We start from the raw sequence: 19,602 nt of genomic DNA on the forward strand, positions 1-19,602 counted from the left end.
AATCATGGGAAGGTTTTGATTTTATTCCAGTGGACACTATAAATCAGAATGTGAAAATTACTTGCTGACAACACCCCATCATCCTCCCCGACAAAAAAGACAGCATTTAGGGGATCAAGTTTTGCCCGCCCGATAGAACGGCGCACATCGGAGAGGCCCGCCTAATTTATAGAATAAAAATTGCGCCGAATACTTACCTCGCGATTCTCCGATAGCTGTCGGCTCATTTCCACCTCGGCGCTGCACAGCAGGAGCTGTTGGGGGCGGAGCTACAGCCCTGCGCTGTGCGCAGTGGAGGCTGCGCGTGTGCACAGTAGCTGCCGGCGTCCTGTCTCCGGGGCGATGACCTTATCCCAGGCCCAAGGGACGTCGCCCCTATCCCCGGCCGAGTGGCCTGTGCATCTTACCTCGGCGACGGGGCCCACCCACCCAGCCTCTCGCTGGGGGCGGGCCCCGTCCAAAGAACTCCAGCAGCTGGCGCCGTCATTGTCGGGGCCCGCCTGCCAGGCTTCTCATTGGGGGCGGTCCCCACCCGAAGAGTCGGTGGCAATGGCAGCCCGGCATCGACTACGTGTGGGCCTCGCCCGAAGTCCTCGGCGGGGCCCGGCTTCTTCGTCGTCTTCTCTCCCCACCCCCATCATCTTCCTCTCTTCTCCCACCCCCCCCATCATCTCTTCTCTCCTCCTCTCCCCCCCCCCCCAACCCCCCTCCTCTTCTCCTCCCCCCCTCCTCTTCTCCCCTCACCCCCCAGCTTCTTCTCTCCTCCCCCACCCAATCATCATCTCTCCCCCCCCACCCCTCATCATCATCTTCTCTCCTCCGCACCGCCCCCCCCATCTTCTCTCCTCCTTCCCTTCCCCCCCCCCCCCCCCAATCTCCCTGGTGCTGCAGGTGAGTAGAAATAATTTATTTATTGAGTGATTTTTAAAATTTTTAAAAATGTTTTATTTAATTTATTTGGATTGATTTATTGGTTTATTTATTAATAATTTATTATTGATGATGGCTCTTCATTTGTAAAAGTGAAGTGTTTAACGTTTGTAAAGCCCCCGCCCCTCCATTTTTCGTTCCATATGCCTGATTTCCAAGTGCAGGCAAGGTTTTTCTGAGCGTACAAAAATCTATACTTACTCCATTCTAAGTTAGTTTGGAGTAAGTTTTCGCTGCCTAAACTTGCAAAACAGGCGTAACTGGCCGGACACCCCACCCTTTTGGAAAAAAAAAAATCTGTTCGAAAATGAAACTGTTCTAACTCACTAGAACTGGAACAAACTAAAGGCCAAGAATTGCAATTTCTAAAATACTCCATTCTAAACTAGTTGCTCCAAAAAAATAGGAGTAACTCAGGTCAAAACTTGACCCCCAGAAAACGACATTTGTGACATGTACTACATTAGATTGTACTGCACACCGAGTAGGGAACATTAGATGACATGAAAGAGAATTTCACTTTAGTTGTCATTTTTTTTAAAAATAAGAGATACACCATACATAAATTTTAACAAGATAAAAGTTCTATGTAATGTGTTCAACAAAATTCTATTACAGATATAGGATACAGGGTAAAGATAATAAAGGTCAATTTAGGATCAGCAACCGCACCCTTGACAATTTTCCTCCCAACTCTTCATTTCTTACGTGCTGTATAAAACAACATTGGTGACAGAAGCTTTGCTGAATCTTATCCAAGTGCCTAATCTTTACTTGTGTGCCTTGTTGGTAAATGGCAATTGATTCATCAACTACAGATTCGACCTCCCGAATCCAGCAACCTCAACACCGAGGCCGAGCCGGTTTTCGTGTTTATCCGGACTTCGGAACGTCTTTGACGTCACGAATCCAGAAACACCCGAGCCCAGGTTCGGGTATTTCCGGATTTCAGAACGTCAGAAAGGGGAGGGGGGTGGGGTGCTCGCCGAGGAGCTGTTCGGGTCGCCGGCCCCGTCGATGAGGTCGTCGGGCGGGGCCCCACCGCCAAGGAAATGTTCGGGCGGGGCCCCGCCGCTGTGGAGGAGTTCCTTGTCTGGCCTGAGGTAGGTGGGGTGGGGCGGGGCAGCAGAGGTAAAGGGGAGGGAGGGGGGCTGGGGCGAAGTCGGGCCGGGGCGAGCGAAGTCGGTTCGCTGAGGCAGGGGGAGTCCGGATATCGGAACATTTTCAGGTTTCCGGGCGACCCCGCCACGGATCGGCCCGGTGTCCGGATTCCGAAACATTCTGGATTTCGGAACTCCGGATTTTGGAGGACGAACCTGTATTAGGGATATAGCAACGAAGGCCAATTCTATCCTCAAATATGCAGTTCCCAACAAGACTAATTGAATGGCAATCAGCAGTGGGTTGGGAAGCCAGACCAAGTTCATTCTAGTCACTATCCCAGAGGACACCATGGCCACATGTTGCAACCCCATCACTATCTCACATGAAATCAGCCAACTTGGAACCTGGTCTGCACAGCTCAGTAACACTTTGCATAATGCAATTACATACCAAGCCATCAGGATACCTGGAGTACTGTGTACAGTATTGGTCTCCTTATTTAAGGAAGGATATACTTGCATTAGAGGCAGTTCAGAGAAGGTTCACAAGGTTGATTCCTGAGATGAAAGGGTTGTCATATGAAGAAAGGTTGAGCAGGTTGGGCCTATACTCATTGGAGTTTAGAAGACTGAGAGGTGATCTTATTGAAACGGATAAGATTCTGAGGGGACTTGACCGGTTGGATGCAGAGGATGTTTCCTCTCGTGGGGAAATCTAGAACTAGGGGGGCATAGTCTCCGAGTAAAGGGTCGCCCATTTAAAACAGGAATGAGGAAGAATTTCCTCCGAGGGTGGTGAATCTATGGAATTCTCAACCCCGGAGAACTGTGGAGACTGGGTCATTGAATAAACTTAAGGTGAAGGTAGATAGATTTTTGAAGGATAAGGGGGTCAAGGGTTATGGGGAGAGGGCAGGGAAGTGGAGTTGAGGCAATGATCAGATCAGCCATGATCTTATTGAATGGCGGAGGAGGCTCGAATGGCCTACTCCTGCTCCTATTTCTTATGTTCTATGTTCTTATGATAGCTTGTTATTCTTCTTTGAATTATAGCACATGCAAATACATTAAGCCATGTAATATTCTGTAATATTCAAGTACCAGTCACACTTTTTGTTTGCATATTTCATGTACATTTTTCAAAATTCAATGAACATGCTCAGTTTTTGAATATTTATGTGGTGTATTATTGAAAGTTTTTAAAATGTATAATTTACCTTCTTCCCCATTGAGTGGTTCTTCCAAAAGGAGGCTAGCCATGCATTCCCAATCTTTGAGCAAATCTGTCGCACAATCCCACATGCTATCTACAAGGTAAGCAGCATGCTCGTGCAGCTATCAATGGAAAAATAAAACAAAATGATTAGATCCAATTGAAGGATTTCAGTGCAATATAAATTCAGCATTGAGAAAAAGTTAGAATCCCATGACAGTGTGAACAAATGCACCGTCTCTAAAAACATGCCTAAGCTTTCATTTATTTCTCATTTCCCCAATTTTATTTACAGGTACTTTTAAATGCAAGCCTATGAGTACTTTCAGAAGTAGACAGACTTTCCATTTAAAGAACCTCAGCAACAAAACTTGGCCACCGAGACTCATATTAATGTTCTTGCACGTCCAACATCAATGGTTATACTGTTTAATTTATTCACTATAATTTAACAAGTGCTGTTCTGGTTAAGAACAAGTGATTTTTTTCATGTTGCAAAGTTGAAAGCAAATTCTGTGCTGTATAGGTTCAGTTGGAAATATGTTACAGCTCGACATAAACAGCACACAGAGGCAGATTACTGTACTTCAACTGTCTAAGTGTTTATTGCTGCTTCAGCTGCAGTATGCTTACTGACATTTAGATTTCAGCAGTATGTGTATGGACCTCTAGAGCTGAACTTGCATGAGACTAATTTCTCAATTACAAATTTGAAGGAAAAATGCCACCACTGCAGAGTGGGAGGGAGTGAGATTATGCCTGCAGATGTTGCTCTTCCCTATAGGCAGGTTTAAAACAAATTGAAGGCAATCATTCCAGTTAGGCACCCACTGACCAACTGTGGAGCAACAATTGGAAAGAGCCTATTCTCTTTCTCTGCTGGAAAGGGGCACTGAACCAAGACATTTGTTTTTCAACTCGACAACAACTTGCACCTTTAACATAGTAAAACATGCCAAGGTGGTTCACAGGGTGTTTTAAAACAAAGTGGCACCGAACCAGCAAATCAGAAATTAGGGAAGATGACAAAAGCTTGGTCAAAGAAGTCGGTTTTAAGGAGTGTCTTAAAGGAGACAGAGGAAGAGAGATAGTGAGGTTTCTGGAGGGAATTCCAAAGCTTGGGGCCGAGGCAGTTGAAGGCAGACCACCAATGGTTGAGCAATTATCAGGGTTGCTCAAGAGGCCAAGATGAGAGGAGCGCAGAGATCTCAGGGTGGGGGTTATGGGGCTGAAGGAAATTAAGAGATAGGGAGGGGTGAGGCTATGGAGGAATTTGAAAAAAAAAGGGGAATTTTAAAATTATATAATTTAAAAGGTATAGGATGGCATGAAGAATCTGATCTCACAAATGACCTTTTTTTCCCCCCAACAAATTAGAAAAAATATTTTCTGCTAAAACAAATTAAGTTACGTGATATCCTAATTATTGCACAATGCCATCAGTAAACCTATTCTTTAGTTTATGTATTGTGATTAATGCTCAATACACTGCAATTAACAGCCTACCTCACTCTCTAGAAAGAAAAACACCAGCGTCTTGATAAGCTTTGCATTTGGGCTTTGTCTTCCTTTTCTTTTTACTGTCACATCATCAGATTCAGGGTCTCGGTGACTGAAAAGTCTTAAAAATGAAAAAAAACATTAAAATTGCACCAAAATGATTGAAATAGAGTTTAAAAAATTGCTTCAATTTACACTCCCACTTCCACCTGATCGGCTTTACTGTACCTCTTGCCTTCCGGCTTCCTTCTTCATAGAGGGGACAGTAAAACCAGGACACTCTGGACCTGTGTGATTGCTGCTAAAGTTACTTCAAAATTACTGACTCGACATCCAAAATGGAGATAGGTCACAAGTAAAAATAACAAAATACGCAATTCCCTGTGACACTTCACTCAGCTTACACAATTAGCCAACTAAGGCATGTTACAAAGACCAGCAGTTTTGGAGCTCATATTGAACAACCTTTTGGTTGGGAAATGAGTATTCCTCGAACTTGACAAATATTATAAATGATTCAAATAGCGAAATCCATTTTAATGAACAGCTCTTTTGCTTACAAAACTGATTGTGGGTTTTTCTGCAGAGTAATATTTCCATTACTTTGCTCAAAGCAGCTCAGCTGTTGACAACTTATGGCTATTTACAGTGAAATTTTACCGGCTCTTACAAATTGCTGGTGTTAACTCGAGTCAGACATATTCAGCTCATCAAACAGCTGTGATTACAGCAGAATAGCAGTTTACCTTAGCATACTGCTAGTACATTAAAGTTGACACAAATTGCTGTTCTAGTTTAGAGAAAGGTTGGTAGGGAAGCAGTGGCAGGGCAGGGGCAACAGAAGCAGGTTGACAGAGCTGAAAGAGCTCAATACATCAGCTGACTGACAAGATCACAGAGTTAAGGAGGCTACAACACTCATTGGCTACTCTTCAATTTATTTGAATAATTTGAAAATCATTCGTTGGCACAAGCATTTGAACAATAATATTTTATTCATTTCAGTGGGCATCACCTGTACTGTAAACGTTGTGCTATATAATGAATAATGTGTATAAAATGTGTATCTTAAACATTTGCAAGTATTTTCAGTTCAGTTAGCAATTTTATATACTGCAATTCAAGATCAAGAAACACAACTTACATTGTTCCTTCAGTCGATACACATTATCAGAACACTTGTCACACAGATGTCACCAAAGAGCCGATTGTGTGTGTGTCTAGAAAGGTGTATTCTAATTACTTTCATCATTAATTCTTAATTGATATTGTTCAAAATATACTGTGGAAACTATGATCTCATTCAAGAACTAATTGGAAGTCACAACCGGTAAGCAGTGATGTACATGAGAACTTTTGACACAAGAAAGTCAAATAGGCAAAAAACACCAAGCAAAGAACAAGAATTAGTAGCAAGAAACTATCAGAGTTGATGCAATACAACTAGTAACTCTTCAATTTATTGCACGTGCAATACACCAAGAAACTTGTGTTGTGAAAGTGCTTTGAAACTTTCAAATCAGAATAAGTTCATATTTGTACTAAATTACAACAACAAACCTCGCGACATTTTTTCAGGTATATAAACATTATTCCATTCTTCAAACTTAACAATGTAGAACCTAAAGCTACACTAGCCATTGCGACATCACAGCATATAAGTTCTTAAAATCCATGTGTGACCATTTTCTTGCCCGTGACATAGGTAAAGAGTTTGACGTTCTGAAGTCATATTGTATCAAATTTCCTATTAGTAAGAATGTTGGTCGAAATGATAGAATTCACACTGTTACAGAGCTTGAAGTCAAGGCCGTTCTGCACCCGAAGTTCTGTAAGAGTTTATTCTAAGATTCCAGTGCAGAACAGAACAGCTAAATTGAATTTCCAAATTAAACTGTTCAGTTGTAATTACTCCTTTGTAAATTGACCAGATCTCAATCTTGAAATAGATTACATATTGTAAAACACGACATGCAGACAAAGTGGATGTCTATTAAATTAAGATACAGAAAACATATGAACAAGTTTTACTTAAACAATAACAATGTTTAGCCATCCAAAGTACATAAATACCTCAGTGCTGCAACTTTATGGTGCAATTCTAACTTAGGTTATAGGAGAACATATTTATATTATTACAGAAATTCTGAGAAACTATTTCCCCTTGTATACATATGCAAATTGATTTTCCTCCTTACTTTTTGTAAAGAAATTCCCCTGCTGCCACAGCGACTGGTCGATGAGCTGAGTAAACTAAATGATAAACATTTTCACAGTCCTCAGAGGTCAGAACATCATCGCTGCCCCTAGAGAAGGAAATAAAAGGCCAAAAAAACAGCTGTGTTTAGATGATGATGAATTTAAGAAAAAAAACTTCCATTTTCTTTTCAACACTCCAAGCAGCAAATTGTCATAGATTACACAGACCGGTTTGTGGGACTGCCTATGATGATGACATAGAGCACAACATAATTGCGACTGAAACCATGTATTAGACACAACATAGTTCTATCATTTTATACGTATAACTTACAAAAATTATAAAAGAGGATTGGCTAACAGAAAACAGAAAGTCAGGATAAACGGGTCATATTCCGGTTGGCAAACAGTAACTAGTGGGGTGCCACAGGGATCGGTGCTGAAGCCTCAACTATTTACAATCTATATTAATGACTTCGATGAAGGGACTGAGTGTAATGTAGCCAAGTTTGCTGATGATACAAAAATTGGTGGGAAAGCAAATTGAGGAGGACACAAGAAATCTGCAAAGGGATATAGACAGGTTAAATGAGTGGTCAAAAATTTGGCAGATGGGAGTACGATGTGGGAAAATATGAGGTTATCCACTTCGGTAGAAAAAATAGAAAAGTCATTATAATTTAAATGGAGAAAACTTGTCAAGTGCTGCAGTATAGAAGGACCTGGGGGGACCTTGTGCATGAAACACAAAAAGTGAGTATGCAGGTACAGCAAGTAATCAGGAAGGCAAATGGAATGTTGGCCTTTATTGCAAGGGGGATAGAGTATAAAAGCAGAGAAGTATGCTACAACGGAAAAGGTATTGGTGAGGCCACATCAAGAGGACTGCGTACAGTTTTGCTCTCCGTATTTAAGGAAGGATATAATTGCATTGGAGGTTGTTCAGAGAAGGTTCATTCGGTTGATTCCAGAGATGAGGGGGTTGACTTATGAAGGTAGTTGGTCCTATACTCACTGGAGTTCAGAAGAATGAGAGGTTATCTTATCGAAACGTAAGATAATGAGGGGGCTTGACAAGGTGGATCCAGGGAGGATATTTCCACTCAAACGGGAAACTAAAAATAGGGGACAGAGTCTCAGAATAAGGGGACCACATATTTAAAACTGAGATGAGGAGGAATTTCTTCTCTGAGGGTTGTAAATCTGTGGAATTCTCTGCTCCAGAGAACTGTGGAGGCTGGGTCATTGAATATATTTAAGGCGGAGATAGACAGATTTTTGAGCGATAAGGGAATAAAGGGTTATGTGGAGCGGGCAGCACTTTGCAATTTTTCTCCATTTAAATTATAATTTGCTTTTCTATTTTTTCTGCCGAAGTGGATAACCTCACATTTTCCCACATTCTAATCCATCTGCCACATTTTATTTCACTCACTTAGCCTGTCTATATCCCTTTGCAGATTTCTTGTGTCCTCCTCACATTTTGCTCTCCCACCCATCTTTGTATCAGCAAACTTGGCTACATTACACTCAGTCCTTGCATCCAACTCATTAATATAGATTGTAAATAGTTGAGGCCCCAGCACCGATTCTTATGGCACCCCACGAGTTACGGTTTGCCAACCAGAAAATGACCCATTTATCCCGACTTTGTTTTCTGTTAGTTAGCCAATCCTCCAACCATGCTAATATATTACCCCCAACCCCGTGAACTTTTATCTTGATCGGTATCCTTTTATGTGGCACCTTATCGAATGCCTTCTGGAAATCCAAATACATCACATCCATTGGTTCTCCCTTATCCACCCTGCTCGTTACATCCTCAAAGAACTCCAGCAAGTTTGTCAAACATGATTTCTCTTTCATAAAACCATGCTGACTATGCTTGATTGAATCATGCTTTTCCAAATGTCCTGCGGCTGCTTCCTTAATAATGGACTCCAGCATTTTCCCAATGACAGATGTTAGGCTAACTGGTCTATAGTTTCCTGCTTTCTGTCTGCATACATTTGCGGTTTTCCAATCCACTGGGACCTCCCCAGAATCCAGAGAATTTTGATAAATTACAACCAATGCAGCAACTATCTCTGCAGCTACTTCTTTTAAGACCCGAGGATGCAAGCCATCAGGTCCACGGGACTTGCCCGACTTTAGTGCCATTATTTTACCGAGTACTACTTCTTTAGTGATAGTGATTGTTTTTAATTCCTCTCTCCCTACAGCCCCTTGATTATCCACTATTGTGATGTTTTTATTGTCTTCTACCGTGAAGACTGATACAAAATATTTGTTCAACGTCTCTGCCATTTCCCTGTTCCCCATTATGAATTCCCCAGTCTCATCCTCAAAGGGACCCACATTTACTTTAGCCACTCTTTTCCTTTTTATGTACCTTAGAAACTCTTACTATCTGTTTTTATATTTCGTGCTAGTTTACTTTAATAATCTATCTTCCCTTGTTTTTATCATTTTTTAAGTCATTCTTTGCTGGCTTTTAAAAGTTTCCCAATCCTCTGACCTCACACTAGTCTTGGCCACTTGGTATGCCCTTGTTTTCAATTTGATACCATTCTTTATTTCCTTAGTTAGCCACGGATGATTATCTCTCTCTTAGGGCCCAAGTTCCCACATGATTCGCGCCTGATTTTTAGGAGCAACTGGTGGAGAACGGACTATTTTAGAAATCGCAATTCTCCACATTTTTTTTTCTGCAGTTCTAGTTAGGTAGAACAGTTCTAGTTTAGAACAGAATTTTTTCTTCAAAAGGGGGCGTGTCCGGCCACTGACGCCTGATTTGAAAGTTTCCACAGTGAAAATGTACTCCAAACTAAAGTAGAATGGCGCCAGTGAAGATTTTTGTAGAACTGAAAAAACCTGTTCGACACATTAAAAAATCAGGCGCAGGTTACAAATTAGGCGTCCAGAACGAGGTGGGGGGGAGGGGGGGGGAAGGGAACTCATTAAATTCGACAATAAATCCTTATTTATACTTCTACAAATATTATACAAATAAATCCAACCTGAATAAACATTTATAAGCCAAGAAAAGATTAAATAAACCATCTTCCTACCTGTGTGAAAGTGCTTCAGCCAGGGAGAATTCTGCAGCTATTCGTGCCGCTGAGCAAGAGAGGGAGGGAGAGAGGGGAGGGAGAGGGAGAGGGAGGGAATAGAGGGGGGGGGGTCGGGGAACAGGAGCGGGGGGGGAGCGGGTGTCGGGGCGGGGGGGGGGGGGGGGAAGAGAGCGGGCCTCGGGTCGGGGCAGGGAGCGAGTGGGGGGGGGGGAAGAGCGGGTCTCGGTCGGGGCGGGGGGGAGCGGGTCTCGGGTCGGGGGGGGGGCGGGGGGGGGGGGAGAGCGGGTGTCGGGTCGGGGGGGGGGGGGGGGGGAAGCGAGTGTCGGGTCTGGTCGGGCGGGGAGCAGGAGCTGGCCGTGGGAGGAGCCTCATTCACGCAGCCCCAGTGAGGCCATTGGGCCAGGGCTAGGGGCTGCGTGCTTCGGGCCCCTCCCACACAGTTCGGCGCCTGGAGCTACTGCACTTGCGTGCCGACTGTAGCGCGCATGTGCAGAGGTCCCGGCACTGTTTTCAGCGCAGGGACCTGGCTCCGCCCCCCCCACAGCTCGTGCCGGCTGCGCCGAGTGCCACAGGACCTGTAAGTCGGTGGAGAATACTGAGGATTTTTTTAGGCGCCGTTTTAGGCGTGAAAAACGGGCGCCCAGCTCGGAGGGGCGCCCGTTTTTTTTCTTGTGGAAACTTGGGCCCTTAGTCTTTCCTTCTCATTTGAATATTTTTTTTTGCGAGTTATGAAATATCTCCTTAAATGTCTGCCACTGTTCATCAACCGTCCTACACTTTAATCTATTTTCCCAGTTCACTTTAGCCAACTCTGCCTTCATACCTTTGTAATCTCCTTTATTTGAGCTTAAGACACTGGTTTGAGATTCAACTTTCTCACCCTCCAACTGACTTTGAAATTCAACCATGCTATGATCACTCTTTACTAGAGGATCCTTTACTAGGAGATCATTTATTAATCCTGTCTAATTACACAGTACCAGATCTAAGATAGCCTGCTCCCTGGCATTCAAGTTTAAATCATTGATATATATCACAAAACGCAAGGGACCTAGTACTGAGCCCTGCGGAACCCCAGTGGAAACACCCATCAACCATTAGCCTTTGCTTCCTGCATCAGAGTCAATTTTGGATCCAACTTCTCATTTCGCCCTGGATCCCATGGGCTTTTACTTTTGTGACCAGTCTGCCATGTGGGACCCGATCAAAAGCCTTGCTAAAATCCATATACGCTACATCAAACACACGACCCTCATCGACACTCCTTGTCCCTTCCTCAAAAAATTCAATTAAGTTAGTCAGATACGACCTTCCTTGAACAAATCCATGCCGACTGTCCTTGATTAATCCGTGTGATGAAGGCATTGTGGCTGCTGTCAGGATAGCGGGCACTGACATTGAGGATTCGCTGTCTGTGGTAGCACACCAACTGCACATTAAGTGAGTGGTTACGGAAGATCTCAGGATTGTTATGCGGTGCCCGCAAAGGCACATGGGTGCAGTCAATGGCACCCTGCACCATCCCGCTATCCTGATAAAGCCACATGCACGCTCGTCCTACTTCTCTCTGGTGATGGGGAAGGAAATGTAGTCCCTTCTCCCACTGTAGAGCCTCTGTCACCTCCCGGATGCAGCGATGGATGGTGAACTGCGAGATGTTAACTATGTCTCCTGCTGCAGACTGGAAGGATCCACTGGCGAAGTCAGTGACCTTGATTGCCACTGAAAGAGCCGTAGTCGCCCTGATCTGAGGCTGGAGGTCTGGTTGCAGGAGGTGGCAGAGTTCTGTGACCACATTCTTGATGAAGCAGAGCCTTCTAATACACTGTTCCTCCCTTTATTGGAGGTAGGAGAAGTGCTCTCGGAATACCCTCGGAAGGCAAGGCCTCCTGATGCCCTGATGGCCCTCCTCCACCCTCTGGCCACATGTCCCAGTCTTTCTCGCTGCCTTCACTCCTTCTGCTGTAGTTCCTGGTCGGCGAGGTCGTCTACCAGTGCAGCCCCCATTAATTTAACAAAGTGTAGCAATTTGATTTCTTAATTATGAATGTAGCTACTTTTTAGTTGCCACAATACTCCTGATACTAAATTAACTTATAATCACGGAATGAGACTGTTGCACTGTGAAACTGACAAGAAAGCACCGAAACTCCACAATCTACAGCTGTGACTCATTACTGATTATCCCTTTAAATAACGACTCTGCAGCCGGCTTCCTCATGCTTCACGCCAGCTCTCCCTAGCACGAAGGTAGGTGACGACAATCAATTTTGCAGATCGGGCAGTGAGCATTGCACACGGACGTCACGATCCACCTGGCGTTGAGGCTCTTGGCGATAACTGTTAACGCCGCTGTGTATGGGGGGGGGCGTGGAGAAAGAGGGCAGGGATTTAGCGTGCGCCGCACCCTGCTGATAATGCTCTAGCACACCATTAGTGCCATCTGTTGCCGCTAACATGAGGTGGTATGGTACCGAATTTCCCCCCACAGTCTCTGAATAAGAGGTCAGCCATTATGCCCGAGTTGAGGAAAAATTTCTTCACTCGGAGGGTTGTGAATTTTTGGAATTCTCTACCCAAGAGAGTTGTGGCTGCTCAGTCATTGTGTATATTATTGATAGATTTTTGGATACTCAGGGACTAGAGGGATATGGGGATAGCATAAGAAGGTGGAGTTGAGGAAGTTCAGCCATGATCTTATTGCATGGCGGAGCAGGCTCGAAGGGCCGAATGGCTTACTCCTGCTCATATTTCTTATGTTCTTAGGTTATAACACATAATTTTTAAAAGCCCTGAAAGCTCTTTGGAATCTTCAAGTTCATAAGAGGCCATAACAGAATGGGCTTCAAGCAGAGTGGAGTTGTGTGCAAAATGCAATTACCTTGGAGCTGGTATAAGTCAAAGGTAAACATTTGTATAATAAATACAGACAGGTATAATTTAAATGTCATGGCCAGACATGACAGAGCCAACTTGACAGGACAATGCAATTAAGGGTTATTTTCTGGAAGTACAGGAAATGTGTGCATGATATATGGAAGACTTAATATGTTATAGATATAGATAAAAAGTTATTTCAGATTCCAGCATCCGCAGTATTTTGCTTTTGTATTAGATAAAAGGTTGGTTTGTTATCGGATGAAATTGGTTCTGAAATGCTGCAACCTAATGTAATCAGTAGTGAAAAGATTCATTTCAAATAGTAGGACAATATTACAATCATCCATGTACCAGTAAAAGATTCTGATAGGCCACATTACAAAGCTGGTCAGCAAAAATATAACAACTTCTACTTACTGCAGAACAAGAGTGAGAAGTTTTATTGCTTGCACAGCAACTTCATATTCTTTATCCAGAGTCATGGAAACAATTCTATCCTAAAAACAAAAGATAGTTTATAATACAGAAAATTCTCAAAGTAAGTTACACAAGTAGCTTTCACTGCAGTTTGTCAGGGAAATGTGTCTTAAACATCTACCTCTGGCACGAAGATCAGGTAGTCCCTGTAGATAGATAATGCTCGACTGGTGCATTTACCATTATAACAGACATTAATTGGTCATTACAGGTTAGCAGCTTTTCTTTACAGTTGATCATCACATTATCAATATTACTACACAAGAAGTTTTATTTATACCCGATCCTTTAATGATATTATTCAGTGTGTCAGAGGATGTTATGTGATGCAACAATGATGAGTGGGAACCGAATGCATCAAACTCCCAACTTTATTACATGGTATTTTGGGGTTATCATCATCATCGTTTCGGGGTGCAAATTCTGTGTCTGCCCTTTTTCCATAAATAAATTAGCTTGATTTTCAAGTATTCCTATATCTGTATATTGAATTTTTAGCTTTTACTTTATTCCAGGAAGGTGATAGGAAACATGCATCAGATTAGTGGGAGGAATATGGAGCCCCAGTGGGCTGGATGGGAAGAGCTGTGATGATTAGCAGCAGTTATGTAGGGGGTTGAGCTCTGGCAGCACCAGGGTGTGGTTTTACCAAAGGAGAGAATCTTGGATTTGGTAGAACAAAGTTGCTGGTTTACTGTGGATTAATTGGGTAAAGCAGTTGTGGAGTGGTAAGAGGAAGTGCTCGGGTTTGGCAGTGAGAGTAGGAAGGATCCCAAGGTAGTGGCAATATCGTGGGGGAAGCGACATGGTCTTGGAGCATTGTGGGAGGCATTGATATCTTTCAGCACTGAGTGGTGAACGTACCAGAATAACAATGTAAATCATTCAGAACATTAAATTTACTTTTTTTTTCATTGAAGTTTTCCACGAGATTCTTTGAAGTACAGGGTGAGGAGCTGGGAGATGTATAACTGAAGCACTAGAGCACCTCCACTGGAGTCATGGTATAATTACAGCATTACAAATTTACGTAGGCAGTTACTAGCATAAACAGAGATAAGAATGTACAATGGAGAAAAAGTTAACAGAAAAATATGAAAACAGGAAGTGCGTGCAGGTACAAGATTTTTATTATGCACATACTAATAACCAGAATGTACAATTTACAGAACTAAATTTATTATGTTTTGTTTTATGGAATTTAAAATGAACTAACCTTGAAACGACTTGTAAAAAGTTCAAGTTTAGGAATGAGCTCTCTGTTGTAATAGAGACCTTGCAGGGCTGTTAAACATTTTAGCCTCACTTCCCCTTGCTGAAAAACAAAGCACATTTCTTAGCATACCACTGAAGTACTGACTGGGGATTAGGGAGCACAGGAGAGAGAGAGAGAGAAAACTCTTTTCTCAACAATACCAGGAAAATTAGTTCAAGATTTTCTATAAAATAGTGCGTCCCGGAACCCTTCCCCAGAATCCAGCAGTGAGTGCAAGGACTTGTAATCATGAAATCGGTAAAATTCAGTGCTCAAATGCACTCTTTCATTCCACGCTACAATTTACAAAGTAATTACTTATGTAAGAATTCAATCAAGTTTTTGTATTTGCTACATATTCTATTAAGCATTTACAAAAATAATGGTTAAATTACCTTATCATGCATGGTCCACCCCACATACTTCAAATAGCTGTCATTTAAGAAGGCATCACTATACATTTTCATCCATACTCCAATCTCTTCAATGCAGACTGCTCTTATCTCAGATATTGCATCACTGAGGAGAAAAGAAACAAAAAACCACGATAAAAGAATCTGACATACATGACAGAATTTCTCTTATAAAAGGTCACACCATGGAAAAGTTCAAGACAGCCAAGAAGTTCTTACCGATATCGATGTACAAACACCCCCTTAAAAATGGCATTCATCATATTTTCGATTTCATCCTGATTTTCTTGCAGCTGGGAAGGGACAAGGGAAAAAAAAAGTTTTTTTGAATTAAGTCATGGATTAATTCTAAACTAATTTACACAACTGGGGGCGAGAGTTTCTGCTTTGGGCACAATCGACGATCTGGGCACAAATGCACTCGTTTTGAGGGGCGTTTTTTTCCCCTTGAGTTTCTGCTCAAAGTCATTTGCATATTGCCGAACAAAAGATTTGTCATGAACCAGCGCAATCAGAGAGCATTTTAGAACGACGCTGGTGGCAGAGTGTTCCAAGTGTCTACCACCCTTTTCATGTAGAACTGTTTCCGAACTTCACTCCTAAAAGGTATGGCTCTAATTTTTAGGTTACATTCCCGAGTCTAAGCTTCTCCAACCAGCAGGATAGTTCCCCTTAATAGCTTGAAAACTTTGATCAAATTACCCCTGCATCTTCTAAATTCCAGGTAGTACAACCCTAGTTTGTGTAATCTCTCTTTGTAATTTAATCTTTGGAGTCCAGTTATAATTCTAGTAAAACTCCAGTCCTGGTGTTTAAATGACAAAAGAGCTAAAGTATCATCACATTTCAGCAAGTGCAAAATGTCACTCCCTCCACCCCGCCCAACAAAATCAAAATCTTAGACATATATAGAAAACATTACAATTCATGCTAAAACCAACACAAAGAAAGGATCCAATCTCATGTTACAAGAATTTTCCCTGAAAAGCTGCACGTGAAAAACACTGCCCTCTGAATATCAAAATGTATGAATAGCACACTTAAAATGGGAGTTCCGTGCTTTATAACAAAGCTGCTTGCGAGTTATAAGGTCGATTTTCATTTAACAGCATGTAATTCTTTCACAACAGATATCTTCTGCATATCAAATATATAAAAGTTAAACATTTAGAGAAAGTAAAGCCCACCCTGCACCACCGCCTCCCATCACAATTTATAAAATCTGTAAATTATGTCCACTATAAATTGTGGGTTGGCAGAGTTCAGTTAACAGTTCAATTAGTGAACAATGTCCTCTGATGCCCCTTAAAATTATGTAGTTTGCCAGTATGTCAATTAGAGGGCCAAGTTGCTTGTGGACTTCACGAACTCTTGAAAAGGGGTAAAGGGAGGGGGGAAAAGGGCTACAATTCTACTACAGCAATTGACTTAAGTACCATATCTGCTAGCTGTGATGCTCTGTTGGGAGCTCATTGTTACACTGCAGACTGATCGAAGTACAGCAGCAATAATGCTTTGCACGTGCATGCTTCCTGAAGCTTGTGTTTGAGAGATCATACAGTAACATTACAAAAGACTCCATACAGAATTTTAAAAGTTCTAGTGTAAGAAACTACCTAGCCACTTTTAAAATTAATCTCGGAATCATACAAGAATTCTAATCATGAGAGAGTGCCTCTTTGATGCGGTGAATGTAAAGTATAATCACATCTTTAAATTATTATTGTTGTGTAATGAAAAAAAGTGTTTTCAAAGAAAGGGTTAATACAAAAGGTGGAACAAGGCCTTTAACCTTCAAGCCAATTTTGCAGGAGACAATCAGCTACTGATTGTACAGAATTTCCCCCCCAATTGTTTCACTGTTCTCGATCTTAACAGATATTTTATAGTTATTATGACTTGATCACAAGAGCAACCTGCTTTCTATTTACCAGCAGATTCCTCTAATTATGACGACAGCTGTGGTGAAGCATTCAATTCAGTAATTTGAAAATACCGATGAATTAAGAATAAATAAAATCTTCAAAAAGAACACAAACTAGCAGGAAAAGAAAAAATACTGATGGAGGAAATCTGCTGGAGAAATCTAGTTACTCGTATTTAACTGAAGCACAAAAAATAATAAACTCTCAAGTCCTCAAAGCATGTACTCGTGTTGCTACATCCATATTTCACTAACCTCTTTTCTCTTCTGTACTAGGAGCTCCAACCTGTCATTGGCCCTTTTGCCAATAATTTTATTTCTTTCAGTTTCATATTGCCGCTGGGTGTTGTCCATGTTAATACTTAAATTTAATGCCACATTTACGAGTGCCGTCATCAGCTTCATAGCTTCAGAGATAAGATAGATATGGTTTGGCAGTTTAATTATGTATACAAATATTATGGAATTTACTTTTACTCGCAACTAAAATGCAACTTGCATTGCTGACAACATGGAAATGACACTAACAGCAAATAAGTTTTGTTTTCTCATTCTCACAAGGGCTCTCTAACTCCATAAATCGTAAAATCTTCAGCATTGCAACAAGCACTTTAGTCATATTCTTACTCATAAGCAGTGGCTGAAGAACATGATGGTACTTTTAGCACTGTAGGTTGATCACTGTAAAATAACTGAAATTCCACTTAATTTTGTTTAATTGAAATCGAGAAACCCAAGTGAAAGTAAATGCAAAACACCATCAAAGTTGAAAATAGTGAAAGAGATTCAGTAAATTAGAAGTGATGAAACCATTCCATGCTTGGGTTTTAAAAGGCTCAAGATTACAACGCCGACAACAAATCAGGGAGGAAATACATTGTGCAGCTTAGAGGTTCTGGAAGAATAACTTAAAAGCAGGAGGCTTAATTTCAACAGAGTGAGAATATTGGAAGGAGACGCAGGTCTTCTGCATTTGAAATTTCTATTTTTTTCATATAAACATTCCAACAATTTCCAATTTATAGATAGATAGCATGTATGAAATTTGCCAAAGGCATATACATATAAACTTGCTATAACCTTATTTTGTTTTTCAATTTTATGAACTCACTTCTCACTTTCTAGTGAGAGAAAAAACATTATTGGGAGTCAAGACTATTCCTGTATTAAAACTAGCCATAGTCCCATAGCCCCAAAATATTTAATCCGCTCATGAGGAAGGCACTGGCAACATATGATCATGAAAGATACTGAATTGGAGCCAATAATCGCTGATTAAGCAGTGAACCCAAAATTTAAAAAAAAGTTCTTGACATTTTCACATGCACAAAGGGAAAATAATGTGTCTAAAGAACAACGTTGCATTGTACAAAAAGCATATTTACAAGTTATTATTGTTGTACAATGTCAACTGTTTAATATTAAATGTCTGTACACATAACAATACAATCAGATATGTGTTTCTTAAATATATAGATTCAAAATGGAAGAATTAAAACTCATCTACAATTTTGGGAAAACGCTCTATACTTTGAAGTAGATATCTTACCTGCCAATGTGCTAGTGTGTCTGAAAGCTCTAACCTGGGAGTCTGACAACCCAGTTAGAAGGGAGATAACAGTGTCCATCATGTATTCATCATATATGATACTGTATTGACACTGCCGTACAAGCACGGAGATAAATTCACAGAAACTAGATTTGAATTTCTTCCACTGTGGACCAGGCATTGTCAGAGGGTAATCACCACTGTCCTGAAGTACAAGAAAGTAGACAAAAGTGGTTGGAGACAACAAGATGGATAGATCACTCAACAGAAATAAGGTGCAGCATCAATCATCTTGATCCCCAAGGCAATTACAGAGCGACAGAACATACACAACACATTTTAGCAGAATAGCACCTTGATGCAAACACACAAAAATACAGAACCAGCTCTGTGCATTGAGTGCAGAAGTCAAAAAGTGCTTAATCTGATGACAAATCGCAACACCGAAAATATTGATCTGCAATGATGCCAGACTGTGGCCAACTGCATTACCTGCAAATCTTACAAAATTTTCAAATGATTTTTCAGGACTTTAAACACATTAAGAAATGTAGCACTGTGACAGTTTAATTTAGTTTACAACTCTATAGGGCTTGAATTTCCACTCCATTTCCACCGGGTTTTTCGGTGGGACTGCTCGTTTTCGGCAGAAAACCACTCGACGAGAATTTCCACAAAGGGTTCCGCCGGCGGTTTCGAAATACCGCTGGGGAGCAGACCAGCGGCATGCATCACCGAAAAAACGCTGCTGCCCAAGCTTGGTCTCAGCGGTGACCCGTCGGGGAGTAGAAAAAAAAAACACCCATGAGAAAGCAGCCAGAGCTGGGCAGTAGATAAGTCGCCCTACAAAAAAAGGCAAGTTAAAGTGTTTTTTAATAATTCTTTTAAAATTCTTTTCAGGCAATTAAGTGGAAAAGGGTCCCAATAATTTTTCTGATTTTTTGGAAAAAATATGTTTTGTGTTTTCCCCCCTCCCTAGGCCCAATCTACATTCTCGGGCTAAATTTGAATAAGTACCGCCCAATTTGATTAAGAACCGCCCAATTTGCCCAAGACCTCGTTTTCCGCTGGGAATGTGTGTGTAA

General features: G+C 41.6%; 1 protein-coding gene across 4 annotated transcripts in view; it reads right to left on the reverse strand.

The window, feature by feature from the left end:
• The window catches only part of LOC139265595 (cohesin subunit SA-2), a 186,358-nt gene that overhangs the window by 75,930 nt on the left and 90,826 nt on the right, over positions 1-19,602 (reverse strand). For all 4 annotated transcript variants that reach the window (XM_070882708.1, XM_070882706.1, XM_070882704.1 and 1 more), the window contains 9 exons: positions 18,518-18,722; positions 17,224-17,375; positions 15,264-15,337; positions 15,027-15,150; positions 14,593-14,691; positions 13,317-13,396; positions 6,945-7,052; positions 4,753-4,867; positions 3,251-3,368 (listed from right to left, as the gene is read on the reverse strand). In XM_070882708.1, the coding sequence (XP_070738809.1) occupies positions 3,251-3,368; positions 4,753-4,867; positions 6,945-7,052; positions 13,317-13,396; positions 14,593-14,691; positions 15,027-15,150; positions 15,264-15,337; positions 17,224-17,375; positions 18,518-18,722 (1,075 nt within the window). The remainder of the gene's footprint in view (positions 1-3,250; positions 3,369-4,752; positions 4,868-6,944; positions 7,053-13,316; positions 13,397-14,592; positions 14,692-15,026; positions 15,151-15,263; positions 15,338-17,223; positions 17,376-18,517; positions 18,723-19,602) is intronic.

This window comes from Pristiophorus japonicus, chromosome 6, assembly GCF_044704955.1.
Source record: "Pristiophorus japonicus isolate sPriJap1 chromosome 6, sPriJap1.hap1, whole genome shotgun sequence".
NCBI lineage: Eukaryota > Metazoa > Chordata > Chondrichthyes > Pristiophoridae > Pristiophorus > Pristiophorus japonicus.